The following is a 21,728-nucleotide window of genomic DNA, read 5'->3' as shown; positions in this document are numbered from 1 at the left end:
TTTTTTTCTTGGATAATGCAAAAGTGGGTTTTAATTCCCGAAATATGCCAAAAAAATAAAAATTTCCTGCGTACCGTCCACGTAGGACGGCACGCGAGAGGTTTTTTTTCCAACTTAAGTAAAACCGCTACTTGAAGTAGCGGTTTACAAGTGCCGAGAATTTTATTTTTTTCAACTTAAGTAAAACCGCTACTTGAAGTAGCGGTTTACAAAAAAAAAAAAAAAAATATGTTGTGTAAACCACTACTTGAAGTAGCGGTTCATTAATCAAGTTGAGTTTGATATGTGCTTGGAACATTTTGCCCAAGTAAACCGCTACTTTGAGTAGCGGTTTATATTTATAAACCGCTACTTTGAGTAGCGGTTTATACACATAAACCGCTACTCTGAGTAGCGGTTTATAAATAAAATAAACCGCTACTCTGAGTAGCGGTTTACCTGGGATAAAACAAAAAAAAACAGTTTCTCGCGTGCCGTCGTACATGGACGGTACGCAGGGAATTTTTATTTTTTTGGGCATATTTTGGGAATTAAAACCCACTTTTACATTATTCAAGGAAAAAATTCCAAAATATTGAATTAATTACTATATTTTTTCTATTTCTTTCAAGAGGGGTGCCAACCGTTATGGTCACCCAAACATTTTCCAATCTTTATAAGAAATGTATATAGTATAAAATTATGTGAAATTGTTGGGTAATGAGATATTTGGAGAAAAATTAGAGGTTTGAACTTATATTAGAGGATTTGACTATCAATCCTCTAGTTTAAGTGTTGGTAGAGATAGGTTTAAAATAGTTGACTGGGACCAAAAAGCTCTTTTTAAAAAGTTGAAAAAGGAGCTTTATGATATTAGAGATTGGTGAATGAGTGAGGCAAAATTACATTTGATATGTCTATTTTATATAGAGATTTTACCTTCGTCCCTCATTGATTATTGGTCTTAACTGCGCTCTTCGGAGCCATTTTACTACTAATGCTGTGCTCCTTGTAGTGTGTTTGTATTTCCAAGTTGATCATTGTAGAAATTAGCATGTTTTAATGCATTTCCTACTCACTTATATCACTACAAGAGATGATGTATTTTCGAGAGCACGAGCATTGAGTTGGAAGAGTTTTGAAGCAAAGTGAATAGTGAAAGAAGTAGAAAAATGACTCCAATCCACTCTTTTGATTATATCTCAAGTTCTACAAATTCAAATGGAGTGATTTTAATTGGGTTAGATTCTACATTTCAAGAGCTTTCCAACGAGTGGTCACTTGCCTAATTCCGACGAATAACGAAGAAGTTATGACGTTTTGAAGATAGAGATTTTGTGCACTCTGGCGACCGCGCCACTAGTAGAATAAATGCGTATTGCTGCGGTTTTACCCATACGCAACAATATATCGTGTAAAAAGAAAAGTAAAAATAAAAAATAATAATATTGTTGCGGTTCCGTCCAAAACCACAACAATATTATTGCAACGGATATATTTTGAAATTTTTCTGATCCCAGAGCAGCATATATTGCTACGGTTTCTTGGTAGAACCGCAGCAATATATGCTGCTCTCATTTTCCCAAAACACGCACGCAGGTTTTCATTTTTTCCTTTAGTGTTTCTCGACCCTCTCACAGTCTCTCTGTCCCTCTCCTCTCACAGTCTCTCACACTCTCACATTCTCTCACATTCTCCGACGAAAGGTAGTTTCCGGTGAGGTTTGTTTCCGATTTCCCGCGAGGTTTGTTTCCGATTTTCGGCGACTGGGTGCATTCGAGTTTCCGACGACTGGGTGCATTCAATTTTCCCGCGAGGGTTTTTTCGATCTCCTCCGTTTCTCCTCCTTCGTTTCTCCTCGCTTCTCCTCCTTCGTTTCTCCTCCGTTTCTCCTCGCTTCTCCTTCACCGGCGCCACTCCTTCACCTCCGGCGCTTCTCATCCAAATTTTTGGCGAGGGTTTGTCATATTAGGTTAGTTATTTGTAAATTTTTCTTAGTTAATAGTGTTTTAATGAAAAATTTGGCTTAAATTGTAGTTTAAAATGCTTAGATAAAGTATATATATGATTAGTTATAAGATTTGAGTATTAAAAACTGATTTTGTGATAATTTTGCTTAAGTTTTTGTATGCCCTAAAATGTTATACGGGATTGTTTATGCTTAAGTTCTTGTGATGTTTTTTCAATTCTTAATTTCAATATGCAATACCTTTATATTGATAGACTCACCAATAGGAGGGGAAGGAAAATCTAAGGAATGTTTTGGTACTTGTTGTTTTGGTGATAACTTGAAATTGCTTGAATGCAATTATTGTTTGGTGATGACTTGGAATCGCTTGAATGCGATTGTTTTTATGTACATCATATTGCCTAGATACCCGTTCAAGACTTACTCCTTAGGAGTAAGTCTTGAATAATCCCCGTTTTGGGACTGTTCCCACTCAGCCACCTATTCCATCATTTGTTCCACCATCTGCTGGGCCATCTCCTGGGCTAGTTGCTTCACAACCCACTCAGCTACGTACTCCACTCTCTGGATTTTACGACACTCATTCTCCTAAGTTGAAGGTACATATATTTATTATATATACATGGGTTCAATTCAAATAATTATCTTATATACATGTGCTTTATACAAATAATTATCATATATAGATGTGTTTTATTCAAATAATATCTTACATAATTAATTAGAACTTTACGTTGTTGTTAGGAGGAGATTCCATGTCGATTGTATTTGATAGATCCAACTAGTGGAGAGACTTGTCTAGTGATGCATATTCTTATGCTTTTGATGAGACCACTACAATTCATGGGTCTAGAATGATGAATGATCACCTTAAAGTGAATTCATCGTTTTGTAGAGAAATATAGTTATTTGCCACTACTTGTCCCCGTCCCTGCATATGAGATCGACACTACAGTTACCGCTTTGGGTACATAGGTGCAATGGCCAAAAATTTTAGTGATGAGGTAATTGTTCATATAGGCCTCCATTTTTGTAAAAATAATAGCATTCAATTTAAAATTTTCATAATCTCATTCGCATTCTAAAAATAATTATTAGGTTACACCGACACCTAAAAAACAAAAAAGGATTTTGGGGGATGCTGTTAGATCTTCTAGCCAGCTGCTTTCAGCAGCCGGTTCGACTTCTCGTTATAGTCCAGTTATCGATGATCGATTGTTCTTAGACTCCCTCACTGAAGATTGTAGGGAGTTAGCAGATACGCTTGCCCTTGCCGTCGCAGATGATGATGTTGTTGGTGTTACCTTGTCGAGCTCCTTGTTCCATTATTCAGGAGATGATGGCACCGCTTATCGGACCAAGGAGGATATTGGTCAACATATGAAAGGAGAGATGATTAATATTTCTATTATCCAAGTGTACATGAGGTAACAATAATCAAAGTTATGATTTTTTTTTTACATTTCATTATATGGTAGTTGTAATTTTCACATAAAATTTACTTTTGCCAATGAGTTTTTAGGGCTACGCAGCATGACTTGGATGGATTTGGGAATGCTATTGAACGTGTTTGTTGGATGTGTCTGGAGAGTACCGCGGATCTGCATGCATCGGAGGAGGTAACGACTTACATTCAACATGCTATGACGGGATCTGTCGGTCTTGGTGCTAGTATCATCTTCGCGCCAATTTTTCAAGAGTAATATTCTAGCTTAATATATAGTTTTACAAATATTGATTGTTGCATGATATGTGATTTTTTTAGTAGTTATTTTTATTCATTCTTGCAATAGTCGTTATTTGATGCTCCTTATCATATGTCCCTTGCTCGGGATAGTTTATACCTTTGATTCTGCTAGCTTTCACAAGGAGCAGAAGTTAAAGATTAAAACGCCTATGATAGCTTAAGTTGATCGGTTTGATATACTTTAAATGAATTGATATTATAACATACAACAATTAAAGACTAAATCATTTGATTTTGTGTTATGTAGTGCTTTTACGAGGTTTTGAGGCAGTCTTCAGTCTCTCCAGTTTAAGTCCTAGGGTATGCCCCTGTTCCTTTCATTTACTTGCCAGTATCAGCAGTTCCTTAGGAAAGAAGGTCAGCCTTCGGAGTTGCATTGGTAAGCCCTAAGGCAAGGGCACCCCTTCTAAGTTCTGCAGTCCTTTTGTAAACGCATCCAATTTCAGTCCTTTCTTTAGCCCAGTGCAAGCTATCCTGTGTTAGTTGTAGTTTCTTCTATTCGTTCTCTTTATGCTGCTCTGCCTTCTGATCTCAGATCTGGTTTTAAGAAAGAAAGATAGATCATAGATAAGAGAAGAGGCACTATCAAAAGTAGGCGTAATAGGCGAAGTAAGAGGCTACGTTAAAGAACTCTATTGAACTAGTGTTTCTTTCCTCTCTTCAGATACCCCTCAAGCCCTTAAGTAGGTTATACTTTTTTTGGTAGGACTGGCTATAGATTGATTTGGTAAGTCTGATGAGAATCTATATCTTTCTCTTTATCTGGGAGAGATTCCTCCACTTTTTTTCTGGGTTTACGTCTATCAAAGTATTTAGAGGGTATATTCATATATTTTTAAGGAGTACCATAATATGGTTGGAAGAAGACTATCACCTTCTGGGCATGGTCCAAGCAAGAAACTTTCTGCATTCTGAAACCCTTTGAAAAGTGCCGCTTCCTTCTTTTCTTTTACTTTTTGAGTTATTCCTAAGGGCAGTCCTAGTCTACTAAGAAAGTTCAATCAGTAAAGCTAGTATCCATAACTCTTTTTGCTTTCGAGCGAATAGGTTCCTTTCATAGGCTAAGACTTTGAAGGACATTTGGCGATGGAGTCTAAATATAATATAAGTTTTAGTCCTAAGCTAAACTCCTGTCCTTTGTAGTCCAGTATAATCCTGTAGTAGCTTTCCTTATGTAATAGCCTGTTGTTGGAGTTTCATTCTTTTGAGTAGTGCTAAGCCCTTAGAGTTTCCTTCCTAATAAAAAGGATTAGTAGTAGTAGCCCTCTTTTTAGTGAGGTCCGAAAATCTGATTTTCTTACTCTTACTGACTATTCCTGACTCGGGGAGAGACAAGACAGACATATCCGTTTATGAAGCAGGAGATTCTTTTAGAGGAAAGGCTGAATCGATAGCTATCTGGAAGACAGCTATCAGGAAGCTGTATAAACTAAAGATGGCGGTATTAGAGATGATTATGGTCACAGCCGAAAATAAATCCTATTTGTTACGGAACCCAGGCTTTGTCCTTAACTTAAGGACCTCAACTCACTACGGGTTGGTAGCAGCTACCGACCTTATCGAGATTGAGTAGGAGCTACAGAACGTATTGAATCAAAATCGTTACTTGAAAAAGCCCTTCCCTCACAGCTCCCTCTAGCCAAAGGAAATACCTGCATTCAGCTCCAAGCGAGAAAACCCAAGCCGGAGAACAGCAAGAGAAATTTTTCTAAGTCAGAATGGAACGAATATGACAAGAAGATCGATCCCGTATGGAGCCATCGTCACAGTATGTCAAGAAACCTACCTTTCCAGAGGGTTTTGCAGACAAGCGCTTCAGGATCTTAATTACGGATTTTCTGCTGCCCAACAGACTTTGCTGTGCAACACCATAGCTGTCTCGTAGGCACCCTTTTCTTCAAGTCCGGAGACTGGAGCTTTGATAGGAAGTGGACAAAGTCTACCTAGGCTCGTTGGAGTGAGCAACTCTCCAGATCTATTTTCAACTGCCATATCAAAACGGTGCGCTTTCTATGCTTATATACATACGATTTAAAAATCCAAAGATTGGTTGGTGAAGGAAACAAGTACTTCCCGCCAGGAGAAGTCGAGTGAACGGCACTCCGGTCAGGAGGGCGGAGCCCCCTAAAGGGTGAAGAGCGAAGCAAAGGTCTATCCTGTAGACTGCTTTCTTAGTTCTCAAAGCTGCTTTCTCTTTCTGGCTGCTATATGTCTAAACAGGAGAGGGTTTATGAACCTTACAGAGACACTGCACTAGATGCGCATGAGGGAATGAATTGAGACTACCACACACGAATCCCATACCTCATGATGTAGTTGCTTATCCTTGGTAGGACGTATTGCGATAGAGCTTTCTCTAGTAGCAGTAGAGAAACTGCACTGTGGAAGTTCAACGGAGAGAATTTGTTGATCTTAATGATGAGAGTATGAAAGTTAGATCGGGTCTATGCCTCAGCATATTCTCATCGGGTTAGTCTAAAAAAGAGGAGTTGAAAAGCTCTAGTCTTTACGCCCTTCGTTCAAAATTCCGGTTAAAAGACTTAAGAGCAAAGTTCGAAAGAAAGAAGGAGAGAGGTAATGGTATAGCACTATAGGGAATATAGAAAGATATGGGAATTAGGAAGCAGATGGGAATACCATAAGAGAGATCAACTAGAGCTTATGCCAAGGATGACTTTCCAAAGACTAAAAGTCTATTACTCATTTTGTTTTGAAAAGGATATCCCTAAGAGGATTGCTAGTTAGCCACCTTCCATATACAACCGGTGGAATAACCAGCTTCAGGAATTGACTCTGCTACTCTTTCATCCAAGCCCAGTTCAAGCTCTCAGATATAGGCCTCGTCTTGGTCGACTATCACCAAACAAGGTCAGAATTTCCGGTGTTAAGCATGTAGCTAGACTTTCTTTTTTCAAGAGATTCTGTAAGCAAAGAAGGGAATCCCTAGTCAAGGAAGTAAGCTAAGAAGGTAATTGCTTTGAAATGCCTAGTTCTTAGCTCTTAGCGAGAATAGGTTCGTAGCCAAGGTAGGGCCGAATCCACTTAAGTAAAGCTTCCCAGCAGTCAACCCAGCATTGAGTGAAGTTCCTTCCTTCCCTCAGCCCTTTCCATTCTTCTTTCCATGTAAGGTAATTCCTATTCACTTACTCTTTCAAGTCAACTCAAGAATACGCTGCTTTGACATCACAAAGAAAGGGGGGAACTTGACTGCCCCGATAGAAAGAGTTTCCAGAAGCAAGCGAAGGAAGACGGGCAAAATGTGGTGGCCGATTTACTCTCTTTTGGAATCAGTTTGGCTACATCAATATCCTATCTGATTCGGTTTCTCATTACCCTTAGTCCCATATATCTGCCAAACAAAAGAGATTTTTACTACAGTCAGGTTCTGACACTAGCATTCTTATATATATTTACATATGCAAAAGAACTACGAATCTAATTTACTGCAACGACTCATCTGCCAAGCATCATCAGAGTGGCCTGGGGATTGGTTCCTGGGGACACTCTGAATATTGAGCCATTAACAACTCGGAGGGCATTAATACCAATGACCCGGAGGTCACGGTCCACAACTTTGCCCACAAGGCAGCTCCCATGGTAATGCCAAATGGTGCTCACTGTCTCTAACGGCAGAAAGATCATTACTCATTAGCATATCATTTGATTGATCAATGGGCAATGTAGGTCCTACAACTCTCTCCCCAGAGCCTGTCCTAAACTTGAAGTCCCCCATGGTCAACATCTTTCCTATTTTGCGCATGCCGCAGAGTTAAAACTCCACATCTTTTGGATCAGTAAAGTAGTTGAAGCGGACAACTGGATTGACCCTAACATCAGTATTCCTTATCCCCACTGAGGGAAGTAGCTAACCTAACTTCATATGGATTAGTAAGGATCAACTGTGAATAAAACTCAACGTTGCGAGCTCCAAAAGTGATACTGGAAGGCCCACGGGTAAGCAAAGATTGGCGGAGAAAGGGCCCGAACCAAAGGAAGGTGCCAAGCCGAAGTGTACAAATCTCATAGGTCAATATCTGATCAGTCTCTGTTAGCAGCTTCAGTAGGATTCAGGTCTTTTCTTTCTTTAAATAGAGGGGTCGCGGAAAGAATTGGGTTCGAGTCCCATAGCCCCGATGTGGCGAAAAAGACTGACTGATTCAACAATAGATAATGACTGCATTAAGATTTAAAACTTGTCGTCTAGTTTCAGGAAATGTTCGGAATAAAGAACTTACACTATCGCAACGCATCGCTCTCCGAAAATGGAGAATGAAGAAAAAATCTATTAAGAAAAAGATGTATCCGAGAAAAAATCGTAACAGTTACATACAATTACGAACTACACGAAAGTTGTCCCTTTTTCATGGGAATTTACCCATCACAAAGATGCACAGAAGAACAAAACGAACTTCATATATCCCTTTTCTACTCAATCCAGAAACAAGATTGGACGTTATTCTGGTTCGTCTACATTTTTGTGAAACTATTCCTCAAGCAAGGCAGCCGATAAGTCATCGAAAAGTGTGTGTGAATAATGGAATAGTAAACATTAGTCATTTTAAAGTTTCCCACGGTGATATAATATCTTTTCAAGAAAATTACGCGAGAACCCGCGGTGAAGAAATAAGGAAATTTTTCTATATCAAAATATCAGTTGAAAAAATCATAGGCAAATTAAGGGGTCACCGGGGAAGACTGCGGAGCAGAAGCAAAACAGAATGGTTCCGCCGAGTAAGAATGCGGAGCAGAAGCAAAACAGAATGGTTCCGCCGACTCAAAACTAAGAAGGGATGCCGCCTACTACTAAAAGACCGGTTTTTGCAAAAGTTACATTCTTCTATGCAAGAACAAGACTTAGAAAGAACAAAGAAGTTTGGATCCTTGTTCGTCGAGAGAAGCTTTTGTGGAAACATGTTGAGGTATAATAGAATTGTTTGATTCAATTAAAAGCCTACGTTATTCTCATTATACGGTAAATTTTCTCATTTTCTTACAACTTTTGATAAAGTGCCCGCAACAACAAGGAGGCACGGAGTGCGGTTATTTTGTGATGCGATACATTTTTGACGTACTCGCTTCATATTTTGGTTCGGAGGATTTCGACGAAGTAAGTTCATATAATTATTCATTTCATATTTTATATATTTAACTATTTGAGGTTAATTTTGGTAAATTATTTTCAGGTTGGTCGTACCTTTACCCATGATCCTTATACGGAAGATCAAATCAATGAGGTGAAGAATAAGTAAGCAAGATAGGGGTGCATACTGACGACTTGGTCACATACGTTTTCCAGGAATGAACCCAGCTTGAGCCTCATTTATAACCTCACCAATAACCACAGCCATTCTGGCAGTAATGATCTTAGAAACAAGCTTGTACACCAAAGTGCAACCGTCTTGTCTTCTTTGCGATCTTTCCCATAGTCCAGGGAAGATACTGAGCTACACTAGCTCAACATTTTATTGATGAGTGCATTGCGTAGGTTAGTTAGTTAATGTTAATTTTCTTTGTTTTTCTAACTTTAGATGAATATATATAAATCATTGCAACTTGTACCAACCAACATTATTGTAGTGATTTGGATATCATTATATATATATATATATATAAGAGCAAGATCACATGAGAATGCTCTTCAAATGAGAAATGAGAATGAATCTAAGCCACACGGTTGGATCAGAGTTGCAACACTTGTTCATTAGAGTTATACCCCCTAAAAATTTTTCAGCCCAAAAAAAAAAAATTTTTTTGAATTTTTTTCTAATATTCTTTTTTTTGGAGTTACATAACTTTTTCATTAGAGTTACATCACTTATTCATAAGAGTTATATCGTGTAAAATTCATTCTCATTTCTCATGTAAGTATGCATTATCACATGAACTCACTTTTATTTATATATATATATATATATATGGATTTGCAAGATATTTGTGTTGGATTCAATCATATTTATTTATTTTTGAACTTGGAATTCGGATGGTGGATGTTGGAGATTTGGTTGTTGGATGGAATTTCGGATGATGGATGTTGGAGATGTTGGTTGTTGGATGGAATTTTGAATTTGGATGGTGGATGTTGGTTGTTGGTTGTTGTACAGGTTAATTCCCAATTATGGGTTTATCCAATTTACAAACGAGGCTCTGCCGAGATTTATGGATAAAATTTTATTGCATATTGCTGCATTCTACTTGCTACATAGCTTCCTCGAGGTTGCATAGCTTCCCAATTATGTATTTGTGCATAAAAGTTTTTTTTTTTAAAAAAATTAAGCATATTGTTGCGGTTTCTGGGGAAAACCGCAACAAATATGCCTTATTTAATAATAATAAAAAGGTGTATTGCTGCGGTTTTCCTCAGGAACCGCAGCAATATGCTTTTTATTATTATTAAATAAGGAATATTACTGCGGTTTTCCCTCAAAAATCTCAGCAATATGCTCTTTGAACTTGATATGACATAAATATATTGTTGTGGTTTTGCCTAGAAACTGCAGCAATATATTAATTACCTATTGTTGCCCCCTTAATTGTTGCGCACCCAAAACCCACTTAAGGACCGCAACAATAAGCATTTATTCTACTAGTGCACCTGGCTTGGGAGGAATCCGCCCCGGCTACCCGGGAACCCTTACTTAGCCAAATTTCATCAGTTGGAGAAGATTTGGATAAAAAGAAAATATTTTGATTATATCTCAAGTTCTACAAATCCAAATGGAGTAATTTTAATTGGGTTAGATTCTACATTTCAAGAGCTTTCCAACGAGTGGTCACTTGCCTAATTCTGACGAATAACGAAGAAGTTATGGCGTTTTGAAGATAGAGATTTTGTGCCGGCTGACGACTGCCCCGCTGGGCGGAATCCGCCCTGGCTTCTCGGGCGCCCTTACTTAGCCAAATTTCATCGGTTGGAGAAGATTTGGATAAAAAGAAAATATTTTGTTGCGGGCCCGACCGGGCGGGGCGCTATTTCCTATTCTATGATTTATGACCTGACAACCACCCGATCGGGCGGATTCTGCCCAGGTTGGTCGGGCGGAGCTCTTTTAAGGTTTCTGAAGCGTGTGTTGTGCCAGTTTTGGTTTTAATATAAATACTTATCCTTTTAGGGTTAAAAAACTACGTTTTATTATTATACTTTGAGGTTTGAGTTTTCTAAGTACTCTTTAATTACTTAAGAATCCTAGTATTACTTTTTCTCATTTTTACATTGAAATTTCAATTGAAGCGTTAAATTTACAAGATTGGTTCTAGAGTTGGTATTCCTTCTTTTCTCTTATTATTCTTATTTAACACTTGATTATTTATTCATCATGTTTACTTGTTTCACCATGAGTATGTTTGCTTCCATTATGATTGAGTAGTCTATTTCTAGGGTTATGGGGATCCATGATGAGTTATGAAGGGATGTTTATAAAGTATGGATACTTGATGATGTATGTTGATTCCTGTTGAATGTATTATCTCTATTCAATCTAATTTGGCCAGATTTGATTGTTATAGTATTGTGATATTAGGTTATGCGCCGAGAGGTATAAACTTGATATTAAGGCTAGTTTCAATACGTAGATTTGGTATTAATAAATTGCGAGAGCCTATTAATATCATTCTATGGTTGATTTCGATTCGAGAGAACAAACCAACATGTTTAACTGCATTATTAATTATTGATTGTTGTTTTTCATCCTGAAATTATTGTTCATTGGTGAACCCATACCCTAGGCTCTTTATTATTGATGTTTTTGATATAATTATTGTCTAGGGTAGCATAATAATCAACAACACTCGTTCCCTATAATCTAGACTTGATCGACAGTTAGGAAAAGAACATTATTTTCCATGTGGAACTTCCCTGACTACTATTTGTTAGAGGACTTTGGGATACTATTGAATTAGGTGATACGACTATAGCCTGTCAACATTATATCCTAAAATTATTGAAAATTACATTAATAAACAAAGTACAATAATATACATAATACCCATATCCTCATTGTCATTTTACACTATTAGTTAGCAATCAACTACTTATCAAACACCTTTATACAATTAGGTGATACAATTAGCTATCAGCTGCTTTCCAAATAGGATCATAGGCCTTGTTTGATAAATAGAAGTTTGAGGCAAATTAGAGGTTTCAACTCATATTAAAGAATCTGACTAGTCACTTTTCTAAGTTTGATATTTGATAAAGAGAGGTTTCAAGTAGTTGATTGAGCTAAAAAGCTCTTTTTTGAAAAAGTTGGGGAAGGACCTTTTTGATGTTAAATGTTTCAAAATGAATGAGCTAAATTACATTTTATAAAAATTATAACAATGGATTATGCACATGTCCTTATTGACCATCTACACAATTATGTAGCAACCAATTACTTGTCAAACACCTTTATACAAACCACTGATACAATCAGTTAGTCAAATTAGCTAATACAATTAGCTAATACAATTAGCTAACAGCTATACAATTATCCGATAATTGCCAAATAAGGCAACATATTGGTTTATGAGTATATTCAATTTGACTTATTTTTTGTTATATGAACTTATTTGAATTTAACTAAACTTATTAGTCCTTATTTGGACTTATCTGAATATATTGTACCTTGATACCTTTTTTTTATTGTTGAACTGAATTTATTAGAACTTTTCTAAATTTAACTGGACTTATCTTACCTTATTATTTTTTGAAGGACTGAAAATAAAATCTATTATTATAATAAGTAAAAACCGATTATACATTCAATCAATCAATGTAAGAGTAATTAAAGAATCAAATGATTTCATTGAGAGAGAATGCTCACATTGTTATAGTGTTTATGTAAGAGAAAGATAATGATTAAAATAATTCTTACAGTAGTACAATTGTATTTACAGACTAATCTTGGAGAATGCCAGCATGACATCCATAACATAAAGGGAAGAGATTGTTGCCAAAATGACACCTTTATAACAAAAAGTCAATAAGTAGTTAACTAGCTTGTATAGGAAGGTAGCTCAATAGGACTATCACCAATACCCCCTCCCCCCTTCAAGCTTAACAGGGAAGAAGAATGAAGCATGACAAGCTTGGATAAGAGGTTGTTGGACTGAGAATAAGGTAGTATTTTGGTGAAATCATCTACAATTTGTTGAGTAGTAGGCAAGTAGTGAACTTCAAGCAAACCTTCCATGATTTTATCCCTTGTAAAGTGACAATCAATCTCTATGTGTTTCATTCTCTCATGAAACATAGTATTGTGGGCAATGTGCAAAGCACTTTGATTGTCAGTGTAAAGAAACAGGCTGCAATTGAGTGACTCCAAACTCTTCTAGTAATCTTACTAATTAACCATGTGACTTTTGAAGCAGCAGTGGCCATAGCCTTGTACTCTGCTTTTAAGGAAGATTTTGAAACTATGGATTGTTTCTTGCTCTTCCGACTAATGGGAGAAGATCCAAGTAAATGAACATAGCCAGAAATGGATCTTCATGAGTTAGGGCAGGCACCCCAATCACTGTCAGTGTATGTTTGGAGAGAACTAAAGATGATATGTAGCTCTTAAAAGAATCCCTTGACTAGGAGTAGAAGCCACATACTTGAGAGTTTGCATAAGAGCATTGTATAGCGAGCAGCTCTAGGAGTACGCATGAACTGGCTCGGAGTTTGTACAATATCACATAAGTCAGGTTTAGTATTAGTCAAGAAGTTGAGCTTCCCACAAGACTTCTGTACAATTTTGGATCAATACATTAATCACTTTCATCAGCTAATGATTTTAAATTAAGTGGGAGAGGAGTAGCAACTGATCTGCTAGAAGAAAGCCCGACAAACTATAGAAGTTGTTTAGTGAACTTCTGTTAAGTGTGATGCTATCAGAAGTATAATTTACTTCAATACCAAGAAAAAAATGGAGCTTTCCTAGGTCCTTAATGCTAAAGACCTTATTAAGATGAGCTTTAAGAGAATGAACAGAAGTAGGGTATGTGCTCGTGACAATAATGTCATCAACAATGACTGCTGCAATAGCAAGAGAACCAGAATACTTCTTGATGAACAAGGAATAATCATGCTTAGACTGCTTGAAACCCAAATGAGTAAGCTCATGCACAAGCTTGGCAAATTACTGCCTTGATGCTTCTTTCAATCCATAAAGAAATTTTTTTAACTTGCAAACATGATTGTTAGGATTAGAACTCCTTCATGCATCTTCATGTACACTTTTTCATGGAATCCCCATGAAGAAGTGCATTATTTACATCCAATTGATGTAGATCTCCACCCCTTAGAAACAACAACAGCAAGAATGCTTTTCACGATATAGTCATTTTAACTACAGAAGAAAAGGTTTCTTGGTAGTCAATACCATATCTTTTGTGGAACACTTTACTACTAACCTGGCTTTATACCTCTCCAAACTACCATCTGCTTTGAGCTTTACCTTGTACATCCACTTACACCCTATAGGCTTCTTGTTAGAGGGTAATGGAACCACATCCTAGGTATTATTGTCATTAAGAGCTTTGATTTCTTTGTTCCAAACAAGGATCAATTGATATCAGTAGCAGCAAGTTTGTAAGAAGATGGTTTTTGTAGGGAATCAAGAGATGAAGAAAAGCTTGGTGAACAAAAGGACTGAGCTGAACTAAATTACACAAATGTCGTGTAATAGTAACAGCTTTAGGAGGAGGAAGGGTGAATTGAAAGACAGTAAGATGTGAAGGGAATTTATTGGGTATAGTTGACTTTCTAAGAGGGGCTAGAGGAGAAGAAAATGTAGATGAATTGTTAGAATCACAATTGTCACTACTTGAAACAGATGAACCAGTGGAAAAAGATCGTGAGGTTCCACAATTAAGTAGGTGCACCAGAGAGCACACATCTCTTGGTGCACCTATTCCAAAACTCAGTTTTATGAAGATCAAACCTATAAAAGCCATTTCAAATTTCTAAATTCATAAATTAAATAACTTTTTGGCCAAATTTTATGAGTGTTATAGTTTGTGAACTTATTCGTTTTTGATTTAAAAAATGGTTGTATTTCTCTTTTAAAAGTAAAATGAAAGGAGCTCGAGTGAGATAAAAGCAACCCCTTATATAGATTCTATGAAATTTAATCACTAGAAATGATTTTCACCTAAAGTTCCCTTAATGGAATTCTTATTTTACACCCCTTATTAAACCAAACAACGAAAAATGAAAGGAAAAGGAAAACTCATTTTCATGAAAAATATTTACACCCTACCAAACGGAGCCTAAGATTCGAGTTATCGTGTTCTAATACGTAGATTTAAGTTGAACATCATCTTCACCCCCACCATTCTGTTTGATGTTCTTGTTGTGAAAATGGCGACTCCTCAAATTTATTTAACCACCACCGAGATCTACAGTCTGCTCAACGGGGTCACCATACATTACCAAAAACGTTTCAGCCAAAATACAAATAACAGAAGCATATATTGAACATATATACCTCTTCCAAACTGAAGCAGAGTGATTCAAAAGTCTAAGCCAAAGTCAATCTTAATAGAGAGAGGAACTTTATACATCTAACCCTCAAAATGAACTCTATCATATCAGATGGCGAATCCAAGTAAAACGAAAAAAGAACGTCATAGGAGCCAACTAACAGCGGGGCACTGCGAGGTTAACGAGCAAAACACAGTTACCATGGAAGAAAGAAGCAAATATAAAATAACATCTACTCCCTCTAAGAAACAGCAGCCAACAAGCCATCTTCTGCAAAAGAGTCGAAACCTGGCAGGATCCAGCCTCGTTTCTTAGCATGCTCTGCATAAGCTTCAAATTTATCCTGGGCATTTGGAATGTCAAGCGCCAAGTCATCGAGGCCGTCATTGACACGAGCAAACCCTTTAGTCATCTGATTGATCGTGATGAGCCCTTCAGTGAAGCAAACCTGAAGAAGATCAAGCATCCGATCATTTTTCTTTTCCATCGCCATAACTAGTGCTTTCTTCACAACCTCGTGGTTGAAGAAAGGCATCCCAATATCCCTAATACACTGGCATGCTTCCCCAACAACACCTCCACTCTCATACTCCTCAAGAAGTTTCATTATCTTGTCCTTTGCGTCCTCTACGGCCCACCCGGAGCCACCTCCCCAACAGCGGAGAAGCCTCTCACCTGCATGACGGGAGAACACAAGCGATCTAGCCATATGTACAGTTTCGCTTCCACTACAGTTAGGTGGCAGCTTGCTTGCAATCTCATCGAGGTTCAATGGGGCCAGTACATCATCTATCACTGCCCTAGCCAGGAAAAGAGCAAGCTCATTTGAGGCATCCAATATGTCAAGTGCTGTGTCTTCAGCTGATTCCAGGAGCATTACAAAGCCACTAACAATGTCATCTGTGGAGAAAATCTCTATGTGCAGTGCAGACAGAAGAACAGATGCCATCTCTTTTTCCCTATTTTTACGGTCCATGGCAAGGGTGATGAGCTTCTTCAAGAAAACTGGATTCAACTCCGGGGCCCCAAGATCTTCAAGACTATGAATGAGTTCAGGGATGTCATCAGAGAGGAAGTATTCATGAATTATTGCCACAATCTCCTCCTTGTACCGTTTCACCTTCTCATCATCGTGTTTGGGAAATTCTCTGTCTTCTGCAGTAGATTTTGAAAATGAAACATCGAGCCATCCTTCAGAAATTGCCCTAGGTACCAAGGACTGGAACATCGATCTAGCAGATGGGATGTCCAGCGAAAGGTCATCAAGGCTTTCTTCAACCCGATAGAATCCCTTGATCATCTGACTGGTGCTTATCACACCTTCTTCAGATGCTTCCTTCAACAACTTCATAATGAGAGATTCAGCTGTTCGGGATTCCATGGCAAGAACCAAAGCTTTCTTCACAACCTCATGGTGAAAAAATGAAACTCCCAATTCTCTAATGCACCTACAGGCTTCCAATGCATCTCCATTCTCGACATATTCCTTCAACAGCTCAGAAATTTTCTTCTTTACTTCTTCAACTGTCAGGTGAGTACTTCCTCCCCATTTGCGCTCCACTAGTTCAGCATGATGTGGGGCAGAGAGATAACTCTTCTCAGCAATCTGAACGACCAGAAGCCCCTTGGATGCCTGCGGAAGATTTTTCTGCACTCTTGTGACAAATGCCGGTGGAAGGATGTCATCAACAACAGCACGGGCAACAAATAAGGCAAGTACATTAACTGCATCAGGAATATCAACCGACAGGTCATCTGCAGATTCAAGCAACAGAATGAAACCCTGACTAATCTGGGTTGGACTGATGACATCTGCATAAAGAGCTGAAAGCAAAACAGAAGCCATCTCTTTCTCCTTATCATGCCTGTCCATAGCCATTGACACAAGCCTCTTAATAAAATAAGCATGGTATTTGCTTGATCCCAGTTCCCTAAGATCAGATGCAGCCACCTCCACAGCACCAGTGTTAAAGTATTCCTCTATGATTGAAACTACAGCTTTCTTGTAATCATCCAAGGGGTCAGTGACAGTTGTTTCAATAAGCTTGTATGGCTCCTACATCATTCAAGATAAAATTTGATTTACACAAGGAAAGGACACCAAGTAAAAAAACTTATTGTAATAGTGCAGCTTCACAAAGAGAGCTAAACAAAAACTATCAAAAAGTTTGAGCAAATGCTATATGACAGTCTGCTGTCTACTAAGCTCAAAGTTTCGCAAGTAGAGGCCTGAAGATTACCTCCCCACTATCGTAGTTAGGATCATTACGATCAATATGCGCTTCACAATCAGTGTCAAGTAGCCTTCCCCAGGTTCCCTTGCCGCCAGCACCCTCTGACATCATAGTGGAAGCAACCAATCTTAGGACAATAATGTAGTTGGTATGCATCATCCAAAGAAGCAGACAACATTATTATTTTTACAATGAAAGGATGACAAAAAGAGAAAAATGATATATTTTCAGGAAATAATGCATCAAAAGAGCTCAAAGAGACAAACATACATAGACCAATAGCTAGAAAATATTAACTATTGACTATCAAAAAACATCACAACTAAAAGCACCTCAAAGCTCCCACCTTCTAAGAAACCATCACTTTCAGTGCTCTACTAGAAGTAGACCACAGTGCACAAGACTACTTTAAAATAGTATTGAATATGATAAACCGCTGCAAGTCATCAGAGAACATTATAAACCAAATGTGACGACAACTAATCAGAGCAACAAACTGAGCAATGACAAGATGTTCTTGCTCAGAAAGTCAATACGTGAATGCTTTTACGCTGAATCTTCCACAGCACTCATAAAAGGAGAAAGAAAACGTTGGAAAGCACATTCTTTGAGTACAAAGAAGATAGACATGCATACATTAGACCTTAGTTTAAAGCATTAAAATTGTGCCCTGGTGAATGTAGGCTTATTCAAAAGAACAACTAGTACCCTGTCTATATGACATGAAGACGTAGTATTACTTTGGTACTCATCCAGCATAGCATTGTCCTAACAAGTTAAAGCGCGAGTTCCAAAGTCGTCAAATTATTTTCATTAAAATGGCACCATTCCCCTTGCTCTCTATTGGACACGTGTCTGGGAAGAGACTCTTTCATAGTTTTTATATGGAATCATTTAATATTGCTAGTCTATGGATACAAACAGGAAGTGAGATCACTAATGCTTCCGTATCATTACCTGAATTCAAGATTGGTTGTCCAACTTCTGATTTTGGATGTTTCAACGCTATCCTAAATCTTCAATCACTACCCTGTTATGCTTTAATGCACAATTCCACAAAAGTTAATTACAGATTGTTTTACCACCTTAACTCTGGATTGTATTGCTCCTTATGGGAGTGTAGGAAAGAGAAGATTCACACAAGTGATTCAGGGGAATCTTAATTTGTGTTGCTGACCCCGTGAAGATTTTTTATTTGAGGGGCACGGTACTTATTGATGTTGTTACTGTTGTACTATACATAACATGCATGATTTGTCCACTTCAACAGTTAACCTAAAACGAAGCAAGTAATTTCTTTGGCAGCCATAAGCCCATAAGTCAAGCAAAGAACTTGAAACAGTAATCAGCAATGATGTTCCCTGTAGAAATTGTTACAAAAATTTTTTGAAGGGAAGGGGAAAAGAAAATTTCCCTTTTTAATCTTTCTACCTCTGCATGACTGTAGTACATCAAAGTGGGAAGAAACTGGATCCTTCCTGATCTTGTTCCACCACTTCCCAACTTACCATTCAAAGCACGAGAAAATTCACCTTAATCACCTTTCTATCCCCATTTCTCCGAACCCTCTCATCCAAACAAAGTACTATTTTGAATTGACCATGACACAATTGCAAGCCTATAGATTAAAAAGCAAGAGGCAACAAAAATCTGGCCACTTCCACTTTGGACAATCAAAACATTTACACATATTCACCCCCTAATGAATCATAATTCAAAAGGTCCAATAACTACTTTGGTGACGTCCAAGTATATGCACTATTCTGAACTGTGAATTTAATTGTCTCCCATCATATGTAGAGCTCTTTCCGTCCCGCGATAAACTTCATACTTCTGCATTAGGAGCACTTACATTTGATTCTAAATGGGTTTCTGAAATATTAAATCTTAACAATTATTAAAACATATTTAAAATCAATAACAGTAAAACAATGGTTTTGGAGACTAAAAGTCAAGTGAGAAGTTCATTTGAGATGGAGGGAGTTCAATTTTAGGACCAGATTTGGTCATCCATGCCTCCATAATGTACATAAGCAATCCAACTTGTTCTTTTTGAACATTTGAGTGAGAAAACGGACTTCAGCTCAATAAAATTAACTTTCCCATATGCATTTTTTCATAACAGAATATTCAACATGTTGTCAGCAGGTTTACTGAATACCCTTTTGACCAGGCGAGACAAAAGCAACCATGCAGAAACCTCATACCGTGGCAAGCAATCTTGACTTCAAAGTTCAAACCAACATGTGTCCTCGGCACTCAATCCCACATCAAACAATATTAGTTAAAAAATAGAATTTCAACGCTACAAGGGCCAAAAGTATATCAATGATTTTGAGTATGAAATACAGATTTCATGTCGAGATACCAGTAAACACTAGCATAAGTAATTGAGCACCACAACAATTATATACATGTCGTAATGTCACGAATTGCCAGCAGTTCTGCTACTTACCTTTTGTTATAGTAGCCAAGAATAGAGGAAAGTACAAAGAATAAGCAAAAGAGAGAAAATTAGAATACGGCAAAAAGTACTCGCATATTTCCACACACAACCATTTGACTAAAACAAGGCCATTTGTAGGCATCTATCACTTTAAAATTCACTGATCTGAACTTGTATTAGTCATAAATCAGACTTGGCCTTGTATTAGTTATCAATTAGACTTGAGTAGCCATTATCTCAACTTATAAGAACACGCTTGAGCATATTCAAAACTAATCTGAACTTGTCGTTCTTGAAACTTAATTTTACCATGCAAAAAGAATAAAGCCTAACAAAAAGAGGCTCACATAGTCACATGAAAACAGCATCTAAGGGATTGATACCCCAAATTACTTAAAAATTGTACACCACATTCAGGTCATGCGACCACAAAGAAGAAAAGAAAAGATAGACAAAGGAGACTGACCTTCATTTTACTACTTAAAAGCATGGAATTATCAAAGCCCACAACACTAAATTATTGAATTCACATACGACAGATACATTCATTGGTAGATTAATCATAATCCATTTCCAAATCAACGGCAAAAAAAAATCATGAACACGACATAAAAGCATGGCGAACATAATTATACTCACCCTTCTTGACTCTGATAACCTTCCCTGAATGTGAGCGACGGACATGTTTTACAGAAGGCGCTTTCCCACCACCACCACCTCCTCCTCCACCAAGAAAAGAAGTAGATTTCGGCGAAGAGGACAAGCCCTTAGGTGACGATGATAACAACTTTGAAGAAGCCGGTACAGAATTCTCTATATTCATGGACGCTATCTTCATCATCTCCCTCTGCTGTTCTGTCAACAATCCCTCCTTGGGCTCCTTCGACGCCATTTCCTTGCCCTCAACTCAACCCTAAAACCACAAAAAAAACATCAGCACTTATCAAAATCACTCCAGAAAGTTCCATCTAACTTCCTCCAACATTCCTAACTCTAACAACACATTTCTAAAACTCAAACAAGAGTTCAAACCTAGTAAACAACATTAAAAAAAAAAGTTCAAGAAATCAACATTTCTAAAGCATTTACTTCCAATGATTCCTATCCACTAAATTCAAGCTATAATCAAACCACACTATCACAAAACACACAAATTAAACAGCAGAAACATCAACAACGAAATTAGAAGATTCTATCAAAACGAAGAACGACAAATTACCTGGATAAATCAATCAAACCAGCATAAAACAGCAACAGCGAGCTTCAAAAACTCCGATAAATCGATCAAAAACACAAAAACTCTAATCGAAATCCAACCTTCAAGAATAAATCAATCGGTTAATTTTTTCTGTACTTGGCCCGGATCTCGAGCCAAGACAGACAGAAAGAGAGAATAAAATCACAGCAACAAGATCTTGAAGGAGAGAGAAAATGGATCGAAGTTAAAACAATCGTAAAAAAAAAAAACCCTAGAAATTTGGGGGGAAAACAAAGAATGAAGAAGAAATACAGTAGAGAGAGAAAGAAAGAAGAGTGGTGTATGTAATGTAATGTATGTGTCTGAGTGTCGTTCTAATCGGTTAAAATAGAGAGAGAAAGAGAAATGGATGAGAATGAAAATGAGAGAGGAGAGAGAAAGAGAAAAAGAAGGGGATATTTATAGGGAGGCTACAGATTTATGTACACGTAAGCAGGTTTTTTTTAGGGAGAAAATTTATCCGAAATTATTTATATGGGTATTATGCCACGTGGCTTTCCTTCTTTGTCTTAATTTTTTGCCTGTATTTTTGTTACATTTGGGGAACTTTCATTGAAGGTTGCTTTGTTTGATGTGAAGTTACTATTTTGCCCTTGTGAAATCTTGGTTGATTTGGAATGATGGAAGGGAAATTAGGGGTAAAGGAGGT

At 37.5% G+C, this 21,728-nt stretch overlaps 2 protein-coding genes across 2 annotated transcripts; one reads left to right on the top strand and one right to left on the bottom strand.

Moving 5' to 3' along the window:
• Positions 1-7,680: 7,680 nt before the first annotated feature.
• Positions 7,681-8,633, top strand: LOC125492012 (ribosomal protein S4, mitochondrial). The gene has a single exon (XM_048634099.2). It carries the CDS (start codon positions 7,866-7,868, stop codon positions 8,631-8,633), a length of 768 nt encoding a protein of 255 aa, XP_048490056.2. The 5' UTR covers positions 7,681-7,865.
• Positions 8,634-15,057: 6,424 nt separating this feature from the next.
• Positions 15,058-21,453, bottom strand: LOC104908546 (hypothetical protein). The gene is made up of 4 exons (XM_010697664.4): positions 21,041-21,453; positions 20,461-20,734; positions 17,382-17,476; positions 15,058-17,197 (listed from the first exon to the last, which is right to left on the bottom strand). The coding sequence occupies exons 2-4, from the start codon at positions 20,711-20,713 to the stop codon at positions 15,383-15,385; spliced, it is 2,163 nt and encodes a 720-aa protein (XP_010695966.1). The 5' UTR covers positions 20,714-20,734; positions 21,041-21,453; the 3' UTR covers positions 15,058-15,382.
• Between the last annotated feature and the right edge of the window lie 275 nt (positions 21,454-21,728).

The sequence above is a fragment of the Beta vulgaris genome, chromosome 7 (genome assembly GCF_026745355.1).
Source record: "Beta vulgaris subsp. vulgaris cultivar EL10 chromosome 7, EL10.2, whole genome shotgun sequence".
NCBI lineage: Eukaryota > Viridiplantae > Streptophyta > Magnoliopsida > Caryophyllales > Amaranthaceae > Beta > Beta vulgaris.
This window is presented reverse-complemented; position numbering and strand designations above follow the sequence as displayed.

What these genes read in the sequence shown, in the direction of transcription:
- LOC125492012 (XM_048634099.2), top strand. Translation starts at nt 7,866, where the DNA reads ATGACTGCATTAAGATTTAAAACTTGTCGTCTAGTTTCAGGAAATGTT.
- LOC104908546 (XM_010697664.4), bottom strand. Translation starts at nt 20,713, where the DNA reads ATGGCGTCGAAGGAGCCCAAGGAGGGATTGTTGACAGAACAGCAGAGG. An exon ending in GGTTATCAGAGTCAAGAAGG is followed by an intron (nt 17,477 to 20,460) that starts GTGAGTATAATT and finishes CTATGATGTCAG; the next exon opens with AGGGTGCTGGCGGCAAGGGA. An exon ending in CTAACTACGATAGTGGGGAG is followed by an intron (nt 17,198 to 17,381) that starts GTAATCTTCAGG and finishes TGAATGATGTAG; the next exon opens with GAGCCATACAAGCTTATTGA.